The sequence below is a fragment of the Rosa chinensis genome, chromosome 2, assembly GCF_002994745.2.
Source record: "Rosa chinensis cultivar Old Blush chromosome 2, RchiOBHm-V2, whole genome shotgun sequence".
NCBI lineage: Eukaryota > Viridiplantae > Streptophyta > Magnoliopsida > Rosales > Rosaceae > Rosa > Rosa chinensis.
Genome location: NC_037089.1, coordinates 77,562,024 through 77,587,516, shown reverse-complemented (window position 1 = coordinate 77,587,516; position 25,493 = coordinate 77,562,024). Strand labels below are relative to the sequence as shown.

Below are 25,493 nucleotides of genomic sequence, written 5' to 3'. Positions count from 1 at the left end.
GTAAGTTTCCTTTTGGAATCAGTGGTTCCTTTTTTCTTGACCCAATATGTGAATTTTCCTATGCGAGCCATGAAATTTGTTTGTACAAGCTAGAATTTTGTTTTGAATGCAAGTACTTGGTAGGATTTTATTATCTTGACACTTATAAGCAAACTGTGGATACTGGTTTCCAGGCACAAAGTGTTTCTCCTTTTGAAAGGGATATGGGGTTTATGATTTCCACCCAATTAGTCAGTTGTATTTTATTTTTTTTGTTACAAAAAAGTTTAGGTAGGAGGGAGGCTTCCCTACACTACCAGGAGGCTTCCCTACACTACCAAGGCCAAGGCAAACCTACGACCTCAACCCAACAGGACTTACAAAACTGGCCAGTGTCCCAGCTCAGCCCATTGGTAGGGAATTATGCAGGACATTTTCTAGATTGCCCACCAAATGAGAGATTGTTGGTAGCAGAGATCGAACTTGTGTGGGTTTACAGCTCAAGTCCGCTCTTGCCAACTGAACCAACTCTCATTGGCATTAGTCAATTGTATTTTGGCTGATAGGCAACAATACAATTTGATCGTTGGTGATTTGTTAACAAGGTAACATCTTTATTTATATGTAACATTTTTATGTATATGGTAACAGTTTGATGATGGCAAGAGAATGAAGCATCTAGCTATGATCTCATTCCCCACATAATACCTCCTTCACTTCATTAGATACAGTTGACATTATAATATTTGATGATTCTGTACTGTGCAACTATAGAAAAAGGAAATCACATGTAACTGTAGACAGACAATGGAGCATTAGAACACTGGACAGCCGTCGACCACTATGCCCTTGGCGGTTGGACAAACTGCCAAGTCACAGTGTTCACCGTTTGTTCCCCACCAAGTCAAAGTTGAATTCTCAATCCCTACTGAAAGGTAAATTAAAACTGCCATGAAAGCCACCCCAGCATCTAATGCTGCTGAAAGAACGTAATTGTACCTCTGCCACCACTCCTTCCTGTAACGGAAGACAAAAAAGTTGAAGATGGTTCCGACTACGATCCAGGAATTGTAGTTCAATGCTGTAGCTGGTGGCATATAAGCTGTTGCTCCTAGAAGGACTGGGAGATTTATGAGACGTATCCAAGTTTGCTTTGGGAATGCCTTGTGTAGTAGCCAAACAATAACTGGTCCTATAAAACCTCCGAGGAAGAACCAGTTCATGGCACTATAGTTTCCAAGGCTTCCAAATATACGTTTTGGTCCTGCCAAACCCCATATCACAGACGCATCAAAGAAGACTCGGTCACCTGGGCACGTCCAAGGACTATCCGATTGAGGATCATCCACGCATATGTTCTTGATAGAGTGCAGCAACCATTCTGCTACCACAAGGTTTATGGTTCCCGCAAGAATTGTTCCTATGAACTAGATGTCACAAAATGCATCAGATGAGAAACATATAAGAGAATGATCAGGAGTGAAGGTTGTTAATATGCAAATTTAATATATATACCTGAACTAAGAACATTGATCTTGGAGGGATCTTCATGTAATGTCCAAGCTTGAAATCTTGTAGGAAGGAGACTGCTTGAGCCATGCTCATGTAGCCGTAAGTTTTAAAGCATACATTGGCTATTGGTCTTCCTGGTAATATGATTCCCATGATGTACTCTGTTATTATGTTTAGTCCTGGTGTCTGTCATTGATCAGGGATAAAAACATTCGTGATTGAGAAATCTGGTATAGCAAAAGCCACTTGACTACTTGTAAGGATAAGTTGAAATATTCAACACTGATATGTTTTGCTGCAAGCTAAAACAAAAGAGGAACCATGTATCTCACCTGGTTTGTCGTCGCTGTTATGATGCTGATAGGAAGGGTGAATGTAAAGGCTATGGCACTAGCAAATAGAAGTCCCCACCATGGCATCTGAACCTGATCATTCAAGAAGATGCAAAGTACAAGGGAAACTGCAATTGTAACGGAGAGCAACACGTAAAACCACCAGGAAGGTATGTCCTTGTATTTTCTCATCAATCTAGTATGGATGTCATCCTTTCCTTGGTAAGAAGCACGATAGCGATCCATGATCTCTCTGCCATTGAGTTTTACATCATACATGGTATGTCAGTATAATCTTTTCAGAACACTAAGACCCATGTAAGTCAGTATAATCTTTTCTAAGAACCATTTATATTACCTTCCATAGAATAACCCTACATGTGTGAGGGTGGAAGCGATTGTGGCAAAACCAAAGCCATAAGTGAGAGCAAAAAACGTGCTTAAGTGAATTCGTCCCTGCTCCTCATACTTTGCTATATCTAACTGAAACTTGTCATTGACAATAGCTGGTATGTCGTAGCGTTGACCTGCTGCAGTAAACAAGTGCGAGGAAAAGATGGGAAACTTCTGTGCATCGTACGAGTCCAATCCCCAGTATGCTATAGGGATTACAATGTAGATTATCAATGCATAGCCAACGAAAACATTAGCAATGGCAAAGAAGGGGCAGACGAGGGGGCTGAACAAGAAGGACGCCACTGCAGTCCAGTCAAGCGTAATTGCTCCAACTCCAAGGCCTCTCATGCCTGAGCCAATCTGCTGGGCTGTAACCGACTTGGAGAATATCCAACAAACCCATGAAATGCTTGTGAGGGTGGTGAAGAGATACCCTGGGAAAGCATACCATGTAAAACTGCAGATTAGAGCAATTAGGAAGAACTTTGCCCGTGAAATGCGCTGGTCACCTTTCTCCTCTTTCTCATGCAAAGCCCTGTAAGCAGTTAATTAGCTATCAGATGATAAATCACATTAATAAACATTGATATAATGTTTGAGGCTAGGATATAATGACTTTGAAACTTTAAGTGTCATGAATTTAGCATATCTTAGTTAGCATGTTTATATGTATGTTATTTGCGTCTGTAAGATAGTCCATAGTGAATCATTATGAGATAATGAAATTGCACAAGTTAGGCTAGGAGTGATATCTGTTGAGTTTGAAAGACTAAAAAGGAATTGGAGGCTATAAATATTGTGATCAACTCCTGAGGCAAGTTTACCCTTAAACGTTTCTGCATACCATATACATAGAGTAGTAGTGCTATAAGATTTATCACACAAGCAAATCAGTGAATGACAAAAGTCAATTTGGTATATAACTCCAAGGAGTACCGATCGACTTGATTTTCTTTATCGATATATATTAGGTCTGCGAGTTGAAAACACATACATGCAGGGTCAGTTTATTTTCTTTCTTACTGATGAGGAGGTATTACTTTATCACACTTATTATTGGACGTCTATCCAACTTTTTCCACACTAACTTTTCGGTTTGTGTTTATAATTATAGTATGAGGAAGTAGAAGTCTCCAACTGTTTTGAAGTTCGGGGCCTCAGAAGATTGATTAAGCGAGTTTTCTCAGGCGATATGTTGGAAGAGGAATATTTTGCTAGCAGTAGCTAGCATCCAAGAACTTTGACCTCTACTTTTCTCTGTCTTTCTTGTTCCAAATGGTGGGTAGAAATGGGGACACATATAGTGACTGGAAATTGCTTACGGTCTTACCGAAGGAGAAGGCATGAAAGAAGGTAATAGAATTTCGGGATTTTCTTCCATCCATAAGCGCATATGGTGGATTTTGGTTCCTGTCACTACCTTATTTTCTTCCATCTGCATAATATATACGACTCTCTGGCAACTTTTTTTGGCATATGCAGAAATTTTCTCTTGTGGTTGGCAACTGGACAATTCAAATATCACATCATGTCATATGGGCATGATCATTGACTCTTCTTGATTTGGAAATTATTATCAGTGTTCTAAAAATCAATCGGTAGGGGATAGATAAGCGGTGGGGAGAGGCCTAACGCCCAATTACTTAGGCGGAAATTATACGGGGGCCTAGGCTAATATTTTTTTATTTTAGCTTTAATATATAACATATAGATAAGCGTTTAATTAAAACAAAAAAAATCATAGTCAAGTCAATAATAATTGATTGAAAACATGGAGAAAAGTTAAGTATATAATTACTCATAAATCAAAAGTTAGTTTTTAAAAAAAAAATTAATTTAACAATTTTCTTAAACCCGACATGTCTAGGCGCTGCCTAAACTAATCGAGATGACTTACCACTTTCTAACTCTTAAATAGGTCTAGGCGGCCACCTAGAGGGATTTTTATAACACTGGTTACATGAATTTTGCAAAATCTCTTTGTTAAAACAAGTTACAAGTTGAGTGAGAATGAAGGGCAAAAGAGGACTAAAAAAAAAAAGAAACCCACTAATTTTGATCGTTGATACGAGCGTATTTGAAATCTTTGGGTCAATCTCTGCTGCTGGTCGATTTAAGATGCTAATTGACTCATCTCAGTTGACCATAGAGATGGACACAGATTGATTTCTAGTCTATGGGACATGTAAGCCACCATCGGAGAGATTTGCTTGATATGAGGGACCTGCATGTGCATAATTGACTAGATCTCTATATAATTATGGGAATGACAGCAACGGTGAATACTTTAATCAACAAGGATACTAGGATAGAGACGAGTTTCTCAATAATCTACAAACTAGCCCCTATTCGCCAAAATAAGTGAAAATTCATAACCGTATATGTAATTTCGACAATTTTCATTCTTTAGGTCTTTTTATAAAAATTATTCCCGTAAAATGCCAATTAATTAATAATTTTTCAGTCATTTAAACTAACACACCGTAAATTAATTTTACAATTAGTATAATGACAACTATATATAAACAATCGAATGGTCCTTATCTATTTATTGCAAAAGTGGAAGGTTGGTGCATTTTCTAAATTTGTGAACTTTCTGCCATCCTCGAGTGATTATTTAATATACAAAAGTCGATATGTAAATAAGGATGAAGAAGATGATAAAAGACGTACCGGAAAAGTGAAACCTGAACGAGTGTGCTCGGCCACCACATATGAGCAGGCTCCACAACATACTTTCTTAAAAGTCCAGCCCAACCATATCCCAACACCTACATAATCGTTTTTTGGCTTAAATTAGATACAAATTAGATAATGCTATCAACTTTCTATTTAAGATTCTTCTATACTTCCTTCGTATATTCTTTTTCTTTCATCATTGAGGATGAATGGTGTTAGAGCATGACTCAGAACATATTAAGATTGTTGTGATGAAAAAACAAATAGCACGTGGTACGGTGGTAGCCCGCATACTTTCTTAAGAGTCCAGCATAGTTATGATTGAAACATTAAACAATATCATGACTTGATAAGATTGTTTAGATAATTAACTGAGCAATACTGGACAATTTTTACTTTGGTCAGAAACAAAAAGCGAACCACATATCGATGAAATCCATTTTAAAGGCAAAGATATTTAAACTATACAACAAGCCAGCTAATAAAGTCAGGCCACCATCTGTCACGTTATCGGCAGGGAGCTCCGATGAAATTATGAATCCCACTTTTCGTTGTATGGTTTGTTTCGTAACACAAGAAAAACCAAACAAACCAGAAAAAGTTGTAAACGGGGTTCTCATGTGCGTACCTGGGTTGTTATAATAAGCAGCCAGCTAGCGAGGAAAGTGATCTTCCGGAAATAAAACTTCTTGATGATGTTGACAATCCCCACAGCGTAAGCCGAGCCAGATCCGAAAGCACTTCCGGCGTTGGCGAAAATGGTGATCAGCACATGCTCTTTGATGTTGAAGGGACCGGGGTTCAGGGAAACCTCAGAGCCAAGTCCGGGGATCCGGAACTTGGTGGTGGGGAGGATTCTGGCCATGAAGTGGCCTATGGGGAGCGTAGCGACTTGTACGGTGATTTGAGTGATGATGAGTGGCTCGGTTCTGTAGGCGAAGAACTGGTTGAGAAAGGAGAGGAGGGCGCAGGAGAGGAGGCCTAGGAACCACATTCGGAAGGTCCAGACGGGGAGGGTCGGGTCGTCGTCGTTGGTCACCGTCAGACGGACTTGCTCGACGGGGGAGACGTCGTCGTCGTCTTCAATTTTGGGTTTGGGAGCTTCTAATTCCATAACAGTTCCCATTTTGGGTTGAGACTTGAGAGAAATGAGTAGCTAGCTAGAGAGCTGTGGTGCTTGGGGAAGGAAGGGTTAGGAGGGGCTTTAAATGCATGGGGAAATGGGGGTGACGTGTGGACTTTCGAGGATTAGTACATAAGAGGGGCTTGACTAAGGAGTGGGGCCTGTGGGACCTATGGAGAAAAAAAATAGTGAACAATTATGGACGAAAAGGATTGGGCCGGGCATGATTCTTTCATCGTTTATTTATGACGTCATGTTTACCATTTATTCAGGGGCGACGAGACTATTTGTAAAATTCTTGCAGTGTTCTTGGAGCAGGGATTTACCGGTTACTGTTTAATTAGTAGACTAAATAATATTTCTTCGTTTTTTTTTTAAAACTTTCTTTTGGCTCAAAGTTCATGAAGTATGCAAAATAACACAAATAAGTCCAAGGAATATAAAAAGCTCATTTCTCTCTCCTCTCTCTCCTTGCGTCGTCTATTAGGGTTAGGGCTAGGATTTGGTTGACCGCTAGCATTTTCATGGTAGCTATTACCAAAGGATGGTGAGCCTGGCTTCGAGGCTCTCATTGAAGGACAGTGAGGATCCGGTAGACCTCGGTGATCTCAAGAACCCGTAGAAGTTTTACCTATCTCGCAATCACTTTATAGTAGGGTGGTTGAACTCTTGTCGATAGGTAAATATCGATTCTTTCCTGAGTGTGATTCACTCTATGTGGCATTTGAATGGGATTGTGGGAGTGCAGCAACGACAAGATCGATTCACGTTCTCCTTTTCCAATGAAAGAGACATCTCTCAGGTTAAGAGAGGCGGCTCAAGTGTTTTCAACGTTCAATGGTGCTACTTAATGACTATGGCGACACATCTGACATTACGGTCATCCCTATGAATTTTGTTTAGATCTAGGTGGAGATTCAAGAGTTGCCTTCGGTGTTTCTTACTAATGATACTCTTCGGTTGATTGGAGAAACAATTGGGTCAGTGCTTGAGGTTGATGAGCACGGCTGCGCAGTGGTAAGGCTTGGTTCGGGTCACACTCTCAATTCGGAATCTAGTGCGTCTGAATAGGAGATTTAGGGTTTCCCTGACATAGGTGGTTGCTTTGTGCTACCGCTATTTGCCGCTGATGGGGAGGTGCATAATATGCTCGATGGTTAATCATGGAGGGCGGCTTGTCCCCATGCGGTGGAAGCTTAGGCGGAGCAGCGAGATGAGGGAAAGATGGCAATGATGATGGAATCTCCTATTCTAGAGGTATTGATTCGGGGAAACACACCTCCTGCCCTCGCCTTCTCGATTCCTTTTGTTTAAGAGGAAATCAGGGAACCAGTTAGGGTTTCGGGGGTGCGAAGGCAAAAGGTTGATGACGTTTCTAGGGTAAGGAAGCGACCAAAGCATAGCCTACCCTTGTGCCATAGAGCTGCAGGCTGAGAACTTTAGGCGGTCGTCTGAAGGTTTGTTCGAGATCTCTGTTACCAGGGGTAATAGGTGTCATTACACTTAGAACAATTCTGCTCCTTTATTCAGGAGCCTATCAGAACAAGAATATTCTAACTAGGAAAATAGTAAAGAAACAGTTTCTGAAGCCAATGCACTCAATTGCCGTGCAACAAGAAACTATTCAATTTGGATGTAGAATACTGACTGTTCTGTAGGATTACGTCAAACATAAGCATGGGTAGCTCAGTCGTTCCTCTCGGATCCCAAACCCGGAACCCAAGAGGACCAGAGACCATCCGCTTGGTCCAAAGATAGGTCGAAATCCACGAAAGCATCATCCCTGTCTTGGGCACCTCGCATATTTTAGGTCCCACTCTAGCCCACATCGTGGCCACTGCCATAGGTAGCCCACTAGGGCCCATGCCCATACCTCTCCACCAAACAGGGAGTGAATCTGATTTGCACACCCAAGTTGGTTTGGGCCTTCCACTAGGTCACCCAAATGATTTGGACCCTCGTCCAGAAGAGGGTATGTTAATGTCTAAAATTTAGTGGTAGCCAAATCTTGGTTAACGCTGGTCCGATTGGCGGACCGCTACTTGGGATGTTCTGATGACTTCCGCTATCTGTCAAATGCAATACAGAGGGCGTCAGAGGGAGACCGCCCTGGGCGGTCTTCTCTTCTCTGATGCCTTAGCTATTCAATTTATTTATGTTGATAGAATAACAGTAGGTAGGTAGTAAATGCGTAATTAATGAGGAGAGAGGAGTGAACATTTTATAGGTGAAGAAGAGACTGATCTCTCTTTGATTTCGATGTGGGACTGATATGCTTCAATTCCCAGCTTCTGATGGTTCAACGAAGTGATCTTGGTGTGGCGTGTGAGTGGTGATCTGGGGCTCCGCTGATAGCTTATAATGTTGTGTTTCCGTAGGTCACACCGTTGGTGGTTATTAATACCGCTAGCGGTAGCATGAGCGTAGCTCATTATAGCTAATTATGTTTGGCAAATGCTCATGTAAGTATAAGTCCCCCAAGTCCCCAGTCAAGGAGGGCAATCTTGGTTGGGGAATTGCCTAGCGGTTCGAAGCGTTACTTCTGCTAGACTTGCAACAGCATAATTAGCCTCAGTGTGTTGTCAGCCATGGATTTGTTCTTAGCAAACATGCTTCATACCCTTTCGGGTGGGCCCCTACTAGGCCCCCCCAAGGAGTCCCCCACTCCCCAGCTAAGATAGGCCTTCGTTTGGCCGGTATATTGTTTGATGAGGGGGATATGCGTTGAGCAGAGGGTGTTGGGTAGCGAGTCCAATCTTTGATACCCGAGTGGCAGGGGTCAACGTACCTGATCAGGGCCGTCGAAGACTGTGTTGACACATCCCCTTACTTGTCTCGGAGGACCATAGCTTGACTGCAACGCCGCGTGGCTGTCATTGTCCATGTGAGGCGTTGCCTCGGGAATTGTCGTTGGCGGAAATCCCTCCGCTGAGAGTAGGCTGTAAGAAGTGTCACGTGTACTTTGATGCTTGTGAGAAAGAAGTCTGCTAGCAGTGTTTTGCTTAGCGGAGACTGTCTCTCTTGCAAGATGAAAAGGGAGAAGTTCCGCTAGCGGTATTGCGCTTAGCAGAGGCTGTCTCGCTTACAAGATGAAAAGGGAGAAGTTCCGCTAGCGGTGTTGCGCTTAAGGAGACTATCATGAAAAGGGAAAAGTTTCGCTAGCGGTGTTGCCCTTAGCGGAGACTGTCTCGATGCTTGGTATGCTTGCCTTGTGATGGTTACTTCGGGGAGACACTTCGTCTGACAGCTCCTGACTCGTGGCTGTCACGTATTGGGTTGGCGTGCGGGTGTACACCTTCCTAACACGGTTGTCTCTTCATCATTAATGCGAGTAATTATAGATGCCTCGGTTAATCCGGGGAGTAAGTACGATTGTGGGGCACGTGTACGGCTGTGGTATGATGTCGTTTTTTAGCGGACGGCCCGGATTTGCATGATGTTGACATAAAAGAGAGGGAAGCTCAGAGAGTTTAACATTTTCTGCACTTGAAACCTAACTCTTCGTCTTCAAGCCTTGTTTTCTGAAAGTCGAGGAGTGCATTCTGCAAATCAAGTGTGTTTGTTGTTGGAAGAAAGAGAATCGTCACCGGGAAGACAATCGTTTCCAAGTACACCAAGGGTTCCTTAACTTCAGGTCGGTAATCTGAGTCTGGTGCCTGTTTCATTGTTTCTTGTTTCTGTCAGTTTGTGCTTTTCTATTTGAAGTGGATGGTGCCATTCCAATGTGTGTTTGAGGGTCTAGAATAGTTTTGGGAATGGGTTTAGTGTTTGTGGCAGGGAGTTGAGGTTATGGATTTGCTAGATGGTCGAATCTAGGTTTTGAATGTACATAAATTGTGTTCTTGTTTTGGTACTTTCTGGGTTTTCTGGGTATGGTTGTTCTTGTAAAATTGATTAAAATAGAAAAGAAATTTGGTAAAATAAAAGAAAGAAAAGTTAAGATAAAAATAGATAGGCTAATATATATATAGTAAAACCAAGGTGAGAAAACAATCCTGGTATGGTGAAGCACGTCAAAAGACGATGTCCTAAAGCCTTTGTAGCCTCCCTACGTGCAGGTGCTGACGGTCTACAAGACTCCAAGATACGACCCCAATACAAGCAACCAAAAGTCCGCTATGAGCACATTCACAGTCGGATAGAATCTCCAAGTCACAGAACCGTTGCCCAAAATAATAGTAAAATATGGAAGGTAGTAATCGAAATTGTAGTATGTAAATGAGGAGTAGATATAATCCTTTTGTTGTTAGCAACTTGGGAAACATTGTTTCCTTTTATAGGCTCCAATTATCTCATGTAACCTCCATCATAAAACACACCATAAAATCAGAAAATTAAATCCAAATTGAAACTCCTATAACCCCCAAATAATTATAGGATTAAAAGCATAAGTTACAATTGAAAATTGAAAATCAAATTAAATTAAATGAAAGATTTTAAAATCTTTTAAAATACCAACATCTTAGTCTAGTTACTTTGAGTAGTGAGGGATTATATGATATACCGTACCTGTTTATTTCCAGTACTTTTATAAGCAATCTTTGTGAACGTCAAATTAGATATCACTGTATCAGAATATTGGGTAGCCTGAGCTGCCTGTGTATTATATGCCTTGCTGCATTTATATTCTTAAACGTTGCTTTCCTAATTATGAATGTTTGGGAAAAATTATGTTGGTACATCACTATGCCCGAAGCAGCGTACTGGAGAAAGGCTCGATCGGAAGGTGGTGGAGGGCAGAAGAGATGGGAAGCTAAGGGAAACAAGATTCGGAGAATGAGGGAGAGGAGGTGTTCGAGCTTGGGAAGGATGGTTTCTGTTGAAATCGTGAAGTGGGTGAGATAATTCAAAGGAGAACACGCTTTTGCTGGGATAGGGGATGAGGAATCCAATGTCCTGTTGGAAATTTGGTTGATGGATGCTACTTCCGTCACCATATTTTAATTCTCCTACAAAATCACACAAATACAATATAATTTAATAATAAATAATTATCATTGTTTTATTGTCATATAGATTAAAATAACAAAAATTATAAGACTTATCTCTTGAATTGTAGTCTTCCAAGGAACACATCATTCGAAAAGCGTTTATGGTTGAGGCATGTAAACACTGCCCTTAAGAGTAGATTTCGCTCTTCGGAGACAATATCTCAATGTAGCAAGTTAGTAGCGCCCTACCCTCTAGGGTACAACAACCGTTAATCCTTGTAAGCGTACACTCGCAATACTTGGATCCTAGAACAGCTTGATAATTTCCTTTGGCATAGGAAAGAAGAATATTGAGGGCATAAAATTGACTAGAATATGAAAAAAGAACTCTTGAGGAGAATGTATGGTGATCATACACATATATACATAATAAGAAGGAAACGATGGTATATATATGACTCAGCAAAGAAAACTAGTAATTAAGGTATGATAATGATCATCAATATTCATAATGTTGGCTTTTGTAACTGATATGAAAAAACTTACCAGTCAACAATGGATAAAGAAGCAATTAACATGCCTCACAATTGTAAAAGATGTAGTGAAAATAAAGGATATACCATGGGGTAGGAGTGAAATCTTTTGATCCTCTTTTGAAAATATGAAGAAGAAGAAAAAAGGATATACCAACTTATGCAATTAAGGTTTTATTGAAAAACAAAGCACCAAATAATTGGCTATGATTAAACTCAATAAATAATATTCTATTTTGAAATATTATATCTAAAATTCCAACAGAAAAAAGTGGGAGAGAGAGAGATGGTAGGAGCTAAGCCTGGTGGTGGAGAAATCTGAGATTTCTCAACAACGTTAACCCTCACTGGACTACAAGTACCGTCCATCTTACCTCTGTTGTTTGATCTATTTTTCTCTGTTTAGTGAGAAGGTTACAAGCTCAAAACATACAAGAGCTGTTTAATGAGGTTATAAGATTCTAAACGTAATTTCTACAACAAGCATATTTTGCTGTTAAACTCTCATGCTATGTGAAACGAAAGGTACAAGTAATGGCAGCTCGAAACAGTTTTGAAAAAGCAAGATTGGAGAGGATTTTGTAATAGTAAAGAAAACCAATGCATGATGTAATACTGTTGCATTCTTGAAGATTGATTATCAGATGACTAAGCTGCTGGCAGTAACAGAGGTTAAGCTCTATGTGTTGCTCCCTTACCAATTACACTGTCAATGACTTACATATAATTAATTATGTTATTATTGATTTTGGACAGGAAAAAAAACACTGATTTTGATCAAATGGAATTCTTGAAATGTACGTGACTGTAAAGTGGCATGACTAAGGACACAAAGAGAACATCAAGATAAAATTATCATGAACAATCCCAATTCGTACGTGATTTTGTGATACCAAGCCCCCAATTGGCCGTTTGCCGATCTACTGTATATTAGCCAATGTTTAAAACATAATCTCTATTCTATAAATCTTAGGCCTCATTGAGGCCACAAATCATTTTCCTTAAAATAACTATAATAGAATCCCAATGATATCATTCTTTGAATGGCCATCTTGAGGTCAACATTACCATAAATGGTTGAGTGGAGATTCTAAAATAAATGGAGATAGAGCTAACAAAATCTTCGATACAAAGGAAAGAAAGAGCCGAAATGGGCGGAATCTTAGTTATTGGTATTGCTGCAAGTTAGAAACAACTAACTGATTGAAGAGTCCTTCGTCCCTTATTATTTTTTTCAATTAAAGAAATATATTATCTATCTTAAGTTAGAATGACCATTACATACCCTTCATCTCTTATTATTATTAACTATCGTCTAGATTCATTCATCTAGCAATTAACCTTAGAAACCTAGTTCTCTATCAAATAGATACTTTATTCTCTTCAAACTTCAATATAAAAATCTTTTTACATTTAATCTTAATTTATTAAATTGTTTGTTTGGAATCGATTTTTTCAATTTAGTTCTGTTAGTATATATTACTTTAATATGGTAGCGATTATATGTTTTATTGTATGAAAATAGTTCTTCAGTAAATAAATCTTTAACATGTAATGCAGCCCCGCATAGTTTTCAATAGGATTGGAAACATGGAAAACGAACCATCCACCAATTTTTAAAGTTAACGGTTCGTTTATTAGAACAATACATTACAAGTTAACCAGAAATGGTACACTTTTTATAATTCTTTGTAAAATAACAACAATTTATAACAGGAAACAATGCGTTGAGTTGAGAGGGCACCAAAGCTAGCTAGTCATGCTCTTTTATTCGCATATTATTTGTCCTCAACTCCACGTACATGAAAATGTAGTAACTCACTTCTGAGCACCATCAATGCAAAGCCATTGACCCACAAAGAAGCTGTCGCAATTGATATTAGGGTTGATGGCAAGGAAGAAATCGAGACTCAGGTTGAACATTTCAGCCACAAGACTGCAAGTATCACCTTCCTCTGCACCATAAATGTCATTACAAATCAGGTTCGAAGCCTTCTTCCCTGCAAATCCAACTGCGTTCAGCTTTGTATGTATTAGATAAAGCGGACGGAAAATGAATATTCATATACATAACTGAATAAAACACATCCACGATACAATTAATTAATAGAATTACTAACTATAAGTAAGGTCTTAATGTGTATACAGGATGAAGATGAAAAATCCGTACCAGCTAGTCGTTTACTCTCAGCTACTGAAATGATGACAAGAAGAGAGACAACTAGAAGTAGAATCAAGCTAGGCCTAGTGTTAGGGGCCGCACTTGTAATGCTACAAGCAACCTTGTCAAAGGTCATTAGTCAAGCCTTTGGTTGGTTTGCTTGTGTGCTAGGGATGTTTTGGTAATTTACAAATTATGTAATTTATTTTATTTTTAGCATTAGTCTCCTCAGCCTTTTTCATGTTTCCTCCTTTCATGTTCATGTAAGGCCGATATGCTCTTTGGGGAGGAGTTCCTAGTCGGCATAGTTTGGACTAGTGAACTAGTATAGGTAAACACATGTACTTTTGCCTCCCTTGCCGTCTTACCATCAATAAAAGAGGAATTATTCAATCATCTGTGTCTCATGAGATTGCCCTTTGATCTTTCCTTTCGATTATCCATTGTTCTTCGTGGTTGCCCAACGTTTATATAATTGTGTTCTTGCTTGTTGCTAGCACTATTTTAATATCGTGTGACTTTCATTGTTCCTTGCAAGGTACTCACTTGGCTGACTTGCTTGCTAGCAAGTGCCGCACGGTCCGCTTTGCACATTGCAAAGTTCGGCCCGTGACACCTAGCCATATCTTTCTTCTTCTTGTGAAGCAAAGATCGCATTTCTTTGGTTGATTGACCTTAATTTGGGTTGAGTTATGCATGTATTTATAGAAGATTGTATGGGAACATTGTAAACTTTGATTCAATTGGCCGGCATGTTTACATTGGATCACGAGGGATCTAAGAAGGTAACATTGCACTACATTGCTCGATATATTGCTGGCCAAATAGGTAGAATTTTGGTTTGTGGATAATGATATATATATATATATATTTATATATATATATATATATATATATAACAGGCAGGCCTTGTACAGTTATTGTATAGAACAATGTCTTGGACATTTGTCAGTATTGATTTCTAAACAAAACTAGGGGATTACAGCATATAGTTTTGTTGCTTGACTTGAATTCTTCTTTATGCTGCAGCTTATATATTATGCTGAGCCATCAAACCAAATCCATTGAACAAAGATACCGTTGGCATTGAGGTTAGGATTGATTGAACAGAAGAAATCGATCAGCACCTACACAGAACTCCGCCAAGTCCTTTGTCCATGTATAGTATCTTAATCTATTAAATTTCTCCGCGCGAGGTAGTGAGTATTTCATATGATATCACGTATTTCATCAAGCAATCTTTGTGAACATCTAATTGGATCTCAATGTATCGGAAGATTGAGACTTTGATCTCACCGTATTGGATATATGCTTGGACATGATAGGAGCATTTTAATGCGACGTTTTAACTGCATTTCCCTACATTTCTTACGTTATTTCCTTATTAAAATCCTGTTTAGGAAAGTTTCCATTCTTTGATTGGGAAAGTTCCTATTTGTAGAAAGTTTATATTTTTGTAGTTTCTATTTATCATTTTTAGTAAGTTGCCATTTTTCATTTTAGGAAAGTTTCTATTTTTCTTATTAGTTTCTAATTTTAGGACCTCCAAGCAAGTGGAAAATCTTGAGGAGGAAAATCAAAGTTGCAACCAAGTGGAAAATCTTGAGGAGGAAAATCAAAGTTGCAACCAAGTGGAAAATCTTGAGGAGGAAAATCAAAGTTGCAACTAAGTGGAAAATCTTGAGGAAATTGATGCGCCTGAAAGCAAGCGCGCAATTTAACCCTGAAATATCGTTAGTAGTATAAGCAAATAGGGATCGTTCTATTCCGGGGATTGAGGGTACACTTGTAATTGTGAAACAAATAAAGAAAAGTATTATTTACAAAAATAAAATAAAGAATATAAATATATACAATTGTATAAACAAATAAAGAATTAAAATAAAAAAGTATTATTTACAAAAATAAAATAAAGAATAAATATATACAAGTAAACACAAATAAGGGGGGATTAGGATTCTTAAAATTAAAATTAAAATAAATAAAATAAAGAAAACGTAAAAACATATATACAAGGGTGGAACGCAAGGAACAAAGATCAAAATCAATTCCATGTAATCAAATTCGATTCAAACCCTATAATTGTTCTTCCAAGTCATGAGAGAGGAGTTGATCATGTGAAACATTCGAAAGCAAATGATTTCCCATATTTTACTTTTCAATGCTAATTAACCTAAGCGAAAGCACCTAGATTAATCCTATCAAACATGCAATCAAGCCCTAGAAAGCTAGTCAATCATGACATGTTCAACGCATTAGACATAGAGAAAGGCTATCAACTCAAGTGTACAACTTAGTTATGGAAAAGTCCACCTAATTGCAATCCTCTTCAATTAAATTCGATTCTTGTCCAGAACCTTTACTACTTTTGATTCAAGTTACACAAAACGAAAAGTCGATTTCATGTTCTTAAACCTAGCACCAATTACATGCAAATCCTATAAGTGTCGACCAAAATAAGATAAACATATAAAAGTTTTCTGTAAAGCAAATTTAATCGAACAAACTCACATAAGCAACTTATAATCACAATTATAGAATTCGAAAACTTTATTTAAACATAGAAATTGGGCTTAAACTTTGCCCTAAACATTATTGTTAACTAGAAACAAGTTCATACGAAATCAAACAAGGAAACCAAAAAGGTTACAAGGAAAAGGAACGAATTACACCGTGAGTGGAGATGGAGATGGAGAGCTAGATGGTTGGATCTTGAATCTTGGAAGCAAGCCTTCAAGGTGGATGATGGAGGATATGATCTTCACGGCTCCTTCTTCTTCTTCCTCTCCTTGCTTGAAAATGCAGAACTTTGCAACTAGAGAATGGAGAAGGAAAATGGAGAGGAAATGGTGAGACAAGAAGATGAAACTTTCATTTTGAGTCCTATATTTTATATATATATATATATATATTTTTTTTTTTGTCTTTTATTTTTGAGTCCTATATTTAAAAAAATAATAATAATAATAATAATAATAATACTCTAAACTAAGCCATGTCTGCATCTTTGTAGGAGTTGAGGCTGAGCTCAAGGGAAATGTGAGAGCCACCGCCATAACCGCCACCTCCCTCGGAAGTAGTCTTCATGTTGCCCAAGATGTCCTCACCATGCATGGGGAATAGTGGAAGGGTTTCAATCTCTTGGTGATATTCTCCTCGTTGTTCCATGATCGATCCATCAGCACCATAGCCGACACGTGACCCAAAGTTTAGATCAATGGATCTGTCAGTGGATCTGTCATTACTAGTAGAACCAGTGGAACCAAAATTGAGATCGAGAGATCCACCAACCGGAACGTTCCGAAATTCCTTCAACTTCTGCCTCTCACGAGCCTTGAGGTTCTGGAACCAAAAGAAGACGTTTTTGTCCTCGATCTGCCCATACTGTTTCAGATGAAGGCAGATCTCTTGAATCTGCTCTGGAGTTGGGTACTTAAAACCCTTATCATAGTAAAGGCCCTTGAGGATTCTTAGTTGAGGCGGTGTGGGAGCCCACCGGTTATTAGTCCCGGCTGCTTGGTTGTTTCCTCCATCCTCGATTTGTTGCTGGGTCTGTTGCTCCATTAGTTGCAGAGTTCGTGGTTCCATGTTGATGAAGAAAGGATTTGAGTTTCGAAAGAAAGGCTGAAGGGTTGAGAGAGAAAGGCTGGAACTCGGAAGAATTTTCTTTTGGAGTGAATAGTCGCTCCCTCAGAATGCACCTATTTATAGAACGAGTGAGCGGATCTCCACCGTTGGATGGACGATCTCTGAGATTAAATCTACGCGTTAGATTAAAGTCACCCGAAAACACGGAAAAGCTGTTGGTGCGTGGAAGACACGTGGGGGAACCAAACGAATCTCGAGGAGCTGTGACAGACAAGCTACAGCAGAAAGCAGGTTTAATTGCCGTGAATCAAGGAAAAGAAAGAACGCGTGGGGGAATCAAACGAATCTCGAGGATCCGTGACAGACAAGCTATAGCCGAAAGCATGCCATAAATCCAGGAAAAGAAAGGAATATTTACACGTGGGGGAGTTTCTTGGGCCGTGAACTATCATAACTCTTCTCCTTCCTGGAGAAGCTTTGTTAAAACCGTGTGCCTGTTGAGATTTCTACCCTATTTTGTGCTTTACATATACATCCTTTTTTGTCTCCTCCAGATTTTACTAAGGTTTGTCTAAGCGTGCAGTTTCAAATTCCTTCTACTTCCTCATGGCTCGAACCAAGGTAACCCCTCGCAGGGGCGTCAATCAACGCCGTGTTCTCTCTTTGGAAGAAGAAGGTCGTCAAGCGGCCACTAGAGCTGGGCTTACTCGTCCATGGGACCATCGTCCTATCCGTGAGCGTACCCGCAGTCCCCCTCCTCTGCCTCGTCGCTCTCCCAGACTGCATCCCGGAGAGTCTTCTTCCTCACCAGCTACTCGTGCTCCTCGGCCTATGGCCACCCTGGAAAGCTTGTCGGATTCGATTGATGATTTGCGTTCCTCTCTCCGCGATGGTATTATGGTGACAGATTGGAGAGTCAATTGCATGATCGATTACATCTCTGAGATGAACTGCTCTTTGATCCGCTGTCACACTGCAATAAACAAGCTTGCTCAGGAAGTCAATAACTTGCAGAGTTATCCTCCTGGGTTTCCTCGCAAGGACGCTACTGCATCACAACATGAGGACCCGCCTCCGAAGGCTGAAACCAGCAAGAGCGCTGCCACTCGCCCGCATACCGCTCCTCCAAAGGAGTAAATGGAGGTACAAGTCTAGGCTGAAAGACTTTAAACATTAAGCGCTGCATGGGAGGCAACCCATTTCAACTGTAGCTGTGGAGGAGCCATCAAACGCAGATTTGCTTTCTTGAACTCTTCCTTCTATTTTATTTTCTTAAATTTTAAGTTGTTTTAGGTTTCGTTGTGTTCATTTTCTCTTCTATGCTTGATTTATGCTTTGCATGATTTATATTTGTTTATACATTGAGGACAATGCATGAATTAAGTATGGGGGAAGGGTTATTGCTTTATTGTGTTTTTAGTAGTTAGTATATAAAAAAAAAAAAAAAAATAGTTGATGTTGGATTGTGTTTTTTGTGTTTTTAATTGATGTTGTGATACACTAAGGTATATTGGATTAAACATAGTCTTGAAAAAGGGTAGCTGTTTCAGTCTCATTGCACATCGAGACTCCCTGTTCCCGTACCTAAGTGTTGAAATTAAATTAATTTAAAAAAAAAAAAAAATTTGGTTACTTTTGTTTTTGTTTTGAGTCTTAGAATGCCCTTTCAACTGTCTAAGATGATTCTATATCTCTAAAATCATGATTAAAAGAGAATCACAAAATTGAGATGATTTTTAAAATGGTATTCTTTGGTTAATTGAGATATATGAAAAATGCATGCATGTGTAGTGGATATGGATTTCGTAACCTTGGTACAGAATATGAGCATGTTAGGATGAGTTTTGATTCATAAAAGCCCATGTGAGATATTTGAGCCATGTCCCTTTTTCTTGGAGTGATAATTGAAAAATATATTCTTAATTTCTTGGCGATGTTTTGATGATCTCATTACTCTTTCATTTGATTGATTGCTTGCCATAGATTAAGTTTGATGGACTAGAGAATGCTAGAATTCGCTCTTGTGCTTGTTGAGACGTTTGTCAATACATGGCCCTGATTCTGGAAAGGATAGAGGCAACCTAGGAATTATCACCATTGCCAAATAAGCATGTGTCCCTATTTGTGCCCGTCATGAGACTCTCTTAGATAAACCCCTTTGAGCTTACATTAAGCCTTTTCTTTCATCACCCTTAAATCCTTAACCCTGAACCTTAGTATAGCTACACTCCTACCATTTGTTCTAAAAACTTAGTGGAGCTATATTTTGGGACTTTACTTGAGGATTTGGCATTGAGAAAGAAGATTGAGAAGAGGTGAAAGTTCAAGTGTGGGGGTAGACTTGTCCATAAAGAAAAAAAATACCATAAAGAAAAAAAATATGTGAAAGCCGTGAAAAATGAAAAGAAAAGAAAAGAAAAAAATTTGTGTACGGCTAGAAAAGAAAAGAAAAAATGTATATGGATTTTAGTCCTCCATACTTGGTGAGTTTGGAGTTTGTTTTGAATTGAAGACCCACTATTGGAAAATTTGGTCTTTGTCCAATTCACTAGTTCGAGGGAAGTTTAGAGTGAAGATTGGGCCTAACATGAAGACATTTGGCCCTTTCATAAAACCTCTATGGGATGTGACGTTTTGATATATTTTGATGGATTTCTAGAAGTCTCTACATTTACATGAGCTCTGCTAGGTTTTTAGGACACTTTGTGAAATTCCTTACCTTTCGTTTCTTAAAACCTTGAGCCTTGGCCCCATTACAACCCTTAATAAGACCTTCTTGATCCTTAAGATGGGACAGCCTTTGATTTGTGGAGATGAGTTACAAGAGTTGAACCTATGGCTTGGGTCCATCCGTGCAAGTAGTTGATATCCTTCATGAGATCTTTTCAAAAAAATTATATTCACAAAGTGCTTTTCGTTTCTTATATATGTGAGCTATTTGATTGCCTCAAAATATTTTCTCTCACATATAATTGAGTGATTATAAGCTTTTAAGCATGGTCTTGAATTCTGAGAGAAGAAAGAGTGGATATACCTTGTGAGGATATGAATCATACTTGTTTGAAGCATGCTTAACATAAACCATCACCATTGTCACAACCAAGTCCTACTTGTGTATGTGTGGATTATATGTTTTAATTAACTCTTGAATATCTACATATTGATTCTTGGTTGAGTGCTAATCTTGATGTTGTGAAAGTAGGAGATTTCTGAGACAAAAAGTTGAAGGGCAATAGAGTCATTGTTTTTGTAGAGTCTTTAATTTTCGTTGAGTCTTAGTGTGTGTCATAGTGTGATTTTGCTAAGGGACTAGCAAAAGCTAAGTGTGGGGGAATTTGATAGGAGCATTTTAATGCGACGTTTTAACTGCATTTCCCTACATTTCTTACGTTATTTCCTTATTAAAATCCTGTTTAGGAAAGTTTCCATTCTTTGATTGGGAAAGTTCCTATTTGTAGAAAGTTTATATTTTTGTAGTTTCTATTTATCATTTTTAGTAAGTTGCCATTTTTCATTTTAGGAAAGTTTCTATTTTTCTTATTAGTTTCTAATTTTAGGACCTCCAAGCAAGTGGAAAATCTTGAGGAGGAAAATCAAAGTTGCAACCAAGTGGAAAATCTTGAGGAGGAAAATCAAAGTTGCAACCAAGTGGAAAATCTTGAGGAGGAAAATCAAAGTTGCAACTAAGTGGAAAATCTTGAGGAGGAAAATCAAAGTTGCAACCAAGTGGAAAATCTTGAGGAGGAAAATCAAAGTTGCAAGCAAGTGGAAAATCTTGAGGAGGAAAATCAAAGTTGCAACCAAGTGGAAAATCTTGAGGAGGAAAATCAATTCAAGTTGAACAAGTGATAAACAAGTGGGAAGATATTTTTTACAAATTTGTCTAACATATCTAGCCCTTCATTTATGTTCATCTCCACCCTCCATTCATCATTTTTGGGCTATAAATACACTTCTCCTCTCACTCTCATAACACCAATTCCTTCATCCATTTCATCTTCTTGTCTCACCATTTCCTCTCCATTTTCCTTAGTCACCAATTCCTTCATCCATTCCATCTTCTTTGTCTCTCCATTTCCTTTCCATTTTTCCACAAATTCCTTCATCCATTCCATCTTCTTTGTCTCTCCATTTCCTTTCCATTTTCCTTCTCCATTCTCTAGTTGCAAAGTTCTGCGTTTTCAAGCAAGGAGAGGAAGAAGAAGAAGGAGCCGTGAAGATCATATCCTCCATCATCCACCTTGAATGCTTGCTTCCAAGATTCAAGATCCAACCATCTAGCTTTCCATCTCCATCTCCACTCACGGTGTAATTCGTTCCTTTTCCTTGTAACCTTTTTGGTTTCCTTGTTTGATTTCGTATGAACTTGTTTCTAGTTAACCTAACGTTTAGGGCAAAGTTTAAGCCCAATTTCTATGTTTAAATAAAGTTTTCGAATTCTATAGTTGTGATTCTAAGTTGCTTATGTGAGTTTGTTCGATTAAATTTGCTTTACAGAAAACTTTTATATGTTTATCTTATTTGGGTCGACACTTATAGGATTTGCATGTAATTGGTGCTAGGTTTAAGAACATGAAATCGACTTTTCGTTTTGTGTAACTTGAATCAAAAGTAGTAAAGGTTTTGGACAAGAATCGAATTTAATTGAAGAGGATTGCAATTAGGTGGACTTTTCCATAACTATGTTGTACACTTGAGTTGATAGCCTTTCTCTATGTCTAATGCGTTGAACATGTCATGATTGACTAGCTTTCTAGGGCTTGATTGCATGTTTGATAGGATTAATCTAGGTGCTTTCGCTTAGGTTAATTAGCATTGAAAAGTAAAAATGGGAAATCATTTGCTTTCGAATGTTTCACATGATCAACTCCTCTCTCATGACTTGGAAGAACAATTATAGGGTTTGAATCGAATTTGATTACATGGAATTGATTTTGATCTTTGTTCCTTGCGTTCCACCATTGTATATATGTTTTTAAGTTTTCTTTATTTTATTTATTTTAATTTTAATTTTAAGAATCCTAATCCCCCCCTTATTTGTGTTTACTTGTATATATTTATTCTTTATTTTATTTTTGTAAATAATACTTTATTATTTTAATTCTTTATTTGTTTATACAATTGTATATATTTATATTCTTTATTTTATTTTTGTAAATAATACTTTTCTTTATTTGTTTCACAATTACAAGTGTACCCTCAATTCCCGGATAGAACGATCCCTACTTACTTATACTACTAACGATATTTCAGGGTTAAATTATGCGCTTCCCAAAGGCGCATCAGGACACCCAAGGAATTGTATTAAATCTTCTGTGAAATTTATGTTGCAAGGCTAAAGTTGTGACCACTTAATGAAATAGAATTAAGACAATTAACATATATTTGACATTCCTGTTTTGCATGTGACAACGACTTTATTATAATCGAAAAAATCTATTTTTCATCTTATAGCACATTTTGAGAAACCAAATCATCAAATTTACTGGGTATTGGTTTACTTACACGTTCACTTAAAATCTATGAGATGGTGGAAGCAACTAAAAGAATTATAGCATCATCTAAACATAATAACAAACTTTGACAAAAGACGCTACTCAATTTAAGAATTGAGAATATAGGTTGTAAATTCAAATTGGAAATTTTTCTATGCACCGACAATGTAAATGACTCATTACTTATTAGGTGATTTCAGACTTTGATATTTATAGTTAATTTTTTTAAAACAACTAAAAAGTGTATTTAACATTATACAGTTATTCATTCATGTTGGTGCAAATACACGTCAATGCTTTAAATTCCTCCTTATATTTAATGTATTCATTGCAAAACAATGATAAATTCAAATTCAATAGACTTCCTAAAAACTTAGAAATTATTCTACGCACCTCTCCGGCCATAAATGATGTGCATCTCATTTATGAGCTGGAACGTATATACTATTAATAGACACCGGCTTCTCTTAATTACTCCATTCATCTTACATGCTAATCCATAATGGACCGACAGAGATACTGTTGCAGTTGATGTTACGAATTCAGGATTGATTGTAATGAACAAGTCGGAATCCAGATTGAACTCCTCCATGATACCAGTGCAAGAATCAGCAGGTTGTACCCCATAAACTGTATCTTACTTTGGCTTGCCATTCCCACCAGCATCCACAAACCCAACTACACCATTTAACGTTCTCTATAGTCTATTAATTAATGTCCCAAATGAAAGAATTGATCGACAAAATATGAGATAGTTGAAAAAACCAGACGAACTATTAAGTAATTAAAGTTTGGTTTATTGACATCATAAGTTAACTAACCCATCATCAATTAACTGACACATTATCTAGATAATAGATTTTTTTAATGGAACTATTTAAAACCGAGTATGAAATAGTCTAACAAAGAGGACTTGTTGCAGCGTGGTGGTATTTGTTTGGCTTCTCGCTGTATTCTTTGTGGTTTAAATGAAGAGTCATTGATTCATATTTTTATGACTTGTCCATTCTCTGCTTCGTTATGGGGTAGTTGGGTGGCAGTTTTTAATTTGACCCATATGCCAGCTTCATTGTTGGATTTATTAAACCTGAGGTGTGTTGGTCGTAGCTCCCAAGTAAATGAAGTTTGGCTTATTTGTTTCACAATCACTACTTTGCGGTTTATATGGAGAGCTAGAAACAAAATGAAGCATGATAATTGTGTGGTTACTGTGGAGGCTAAGAGGTTAATTATGGGCCATGTTCAAGCTGCTAGTAAACTAGGCACAGGGAGTGTATAATTCGGTAGTTGAGCTTCAAATCTTAGAATATTTTGGGGTTAGTTGTCGACCTCGTCGGACTCCAAGGATTGTTGAGGTTAATTGGATTCCTCCAATTATAGGTTGTGTGAAGATTAATACAGATGGTGCATGGCAACGTGTTTTGGGAAGAGCAGGTTACGGTGGAGTGTTTAGGGACTATCAGGGCTCTTTTATGGGTGCTTTTGCTTCTAATTTTGAGATTCTTAGTTCCGTCGATGCGGAGATCATGGCGGTTATTCAGGCAATTAAGCTTGCTTATTAGGTTAGGGAGTGGAAGCACATTTGGCTTGAAGTTGATTCAACTATGGTACTTAATTAATTTCCTGCATGCACCCCACCTTGTTCCATGGAGGTTCCGTGTTGCTTGGGATAATTGTTTGCACCGTATCTCGCAAATGCAATTTAAATCTTCTCATATTTTTATAGAGGGAAATCAGGTGGCAAATGTGCTTGCTAATGTTGGTTTGTCATCGTCAGACTTGGTTTGGTGGAATGAGGCTCCTCCTTTTCTTTTGAATCTTTGTCGACGAAACTTACTTGGTCCTCCCAATTTTCAGTTTATTTGAGTTGTACGTAGTTTTCTTTTCGCTTTTAATCTGTTGATCAAGTAGAGGTTAGAACCTTTTTAGCTTTTCTGTTTTTTGGCTAGGGGTATGGGTGATGTCCTCCCTTCTTCTGTTTTTATCATCCAGCTCTTTTAATAAATCAGGTTGGGAGGCTCTGTTATCTCCAATCATATTTTAGTCCAAAAAAAAAGTCTAACAGATATAAATTGAGATATGTAAATGTCAATTTTGAAACTCGTATGTATGAAATTGAAAGCACCCCAATAATTAGGAGTTAAAATTTAATTACCCCAAATTTTTGTTTGGGCTCATTGCACAAGAACACTTGAAAAATAAATTTTGGTTTTGGGAACTTACAGTGTCAGAACTATTGAAGAAATTTTTGTTCTAATCCTCAGGTTTTATTTATTTGAGTTCTTAAAGAAAACTAAATAAAACCATGTTCACTTAATGTTAGCAATTCGTGGATAAAAGCATATCGAAAAATAAGTAAGATAAAAAAAAGGGAATGTTTTGACAAATAATTGTCGGTTAATGACCATATATTTTCAGTATAGTTGCCATATCCCAGTACTTAAATGAGTAGGAATACTTGGTTTAGTGAAACTAAACTAGCTGTTAATTAAATGAATGTTCAACCTGTAATGGCAGCCTCACACAACTAATTACATCGGATGAAGGAGGGATGGAAAATCTCATAAGCATATCGAGTAATCCATAAATTATGAAACTACGGCTTCCTTTATTATAACAATGTTAATACAGTACGTAAGTTAACTAGGAATTACGGTATACACTTTTTAAAAATTTTGTAAAATAACAACGATTAACGGGAAACAATGGGTTGAGTTGAGACATGAGAGGGCATCAAAGCTACCTAGGTTGCTAGCTCATCCTC

The 25,493-nt window shown here is 38.1% G+C and overlaps 2 protein-coding genes across 2 annotated transcripts in view; both read right to left on the bottom strand.

Moving 5' to 3' along the window:
• Nucleotides 1-25,493, bottom strand: part of LOC112189552 (transcription initiation factor TFIID subunit 10) — a 56,856-nt gene that overhangs the window by 23,195 nt on the left and 8,168 nt on the right. The gene's annotated exons all lie outside the window — the stretch shown is intronic.
• LOC112188786 (oligopeptide transporter 4) lies at nucleotides 570-6,110 on the bottom strand. The gene is made up of 6 exons (XM_024327996.2): nucleotides 5,527-6,110; nucleotides 4,893-4,990; nucleotides 2,182-2,754; nucleotides 1,824-2,076; nucleotides 1,495-1,677; nucleotides 570-1,406 (listed from the first exon to the last, which is right to left on the bottom strand). The coding sequence occupies exons 1-6, from the start codon at nucleotides 6,022-6,024 to the stop codon at nucleotides 795-797; spliced, it is 2,217 nt and encodes a 738-aa protein (XP_024183764.1). The 5' UTR covers nucleotides 6,025-6,110; the 3' UTR covers nucleotides 570-794.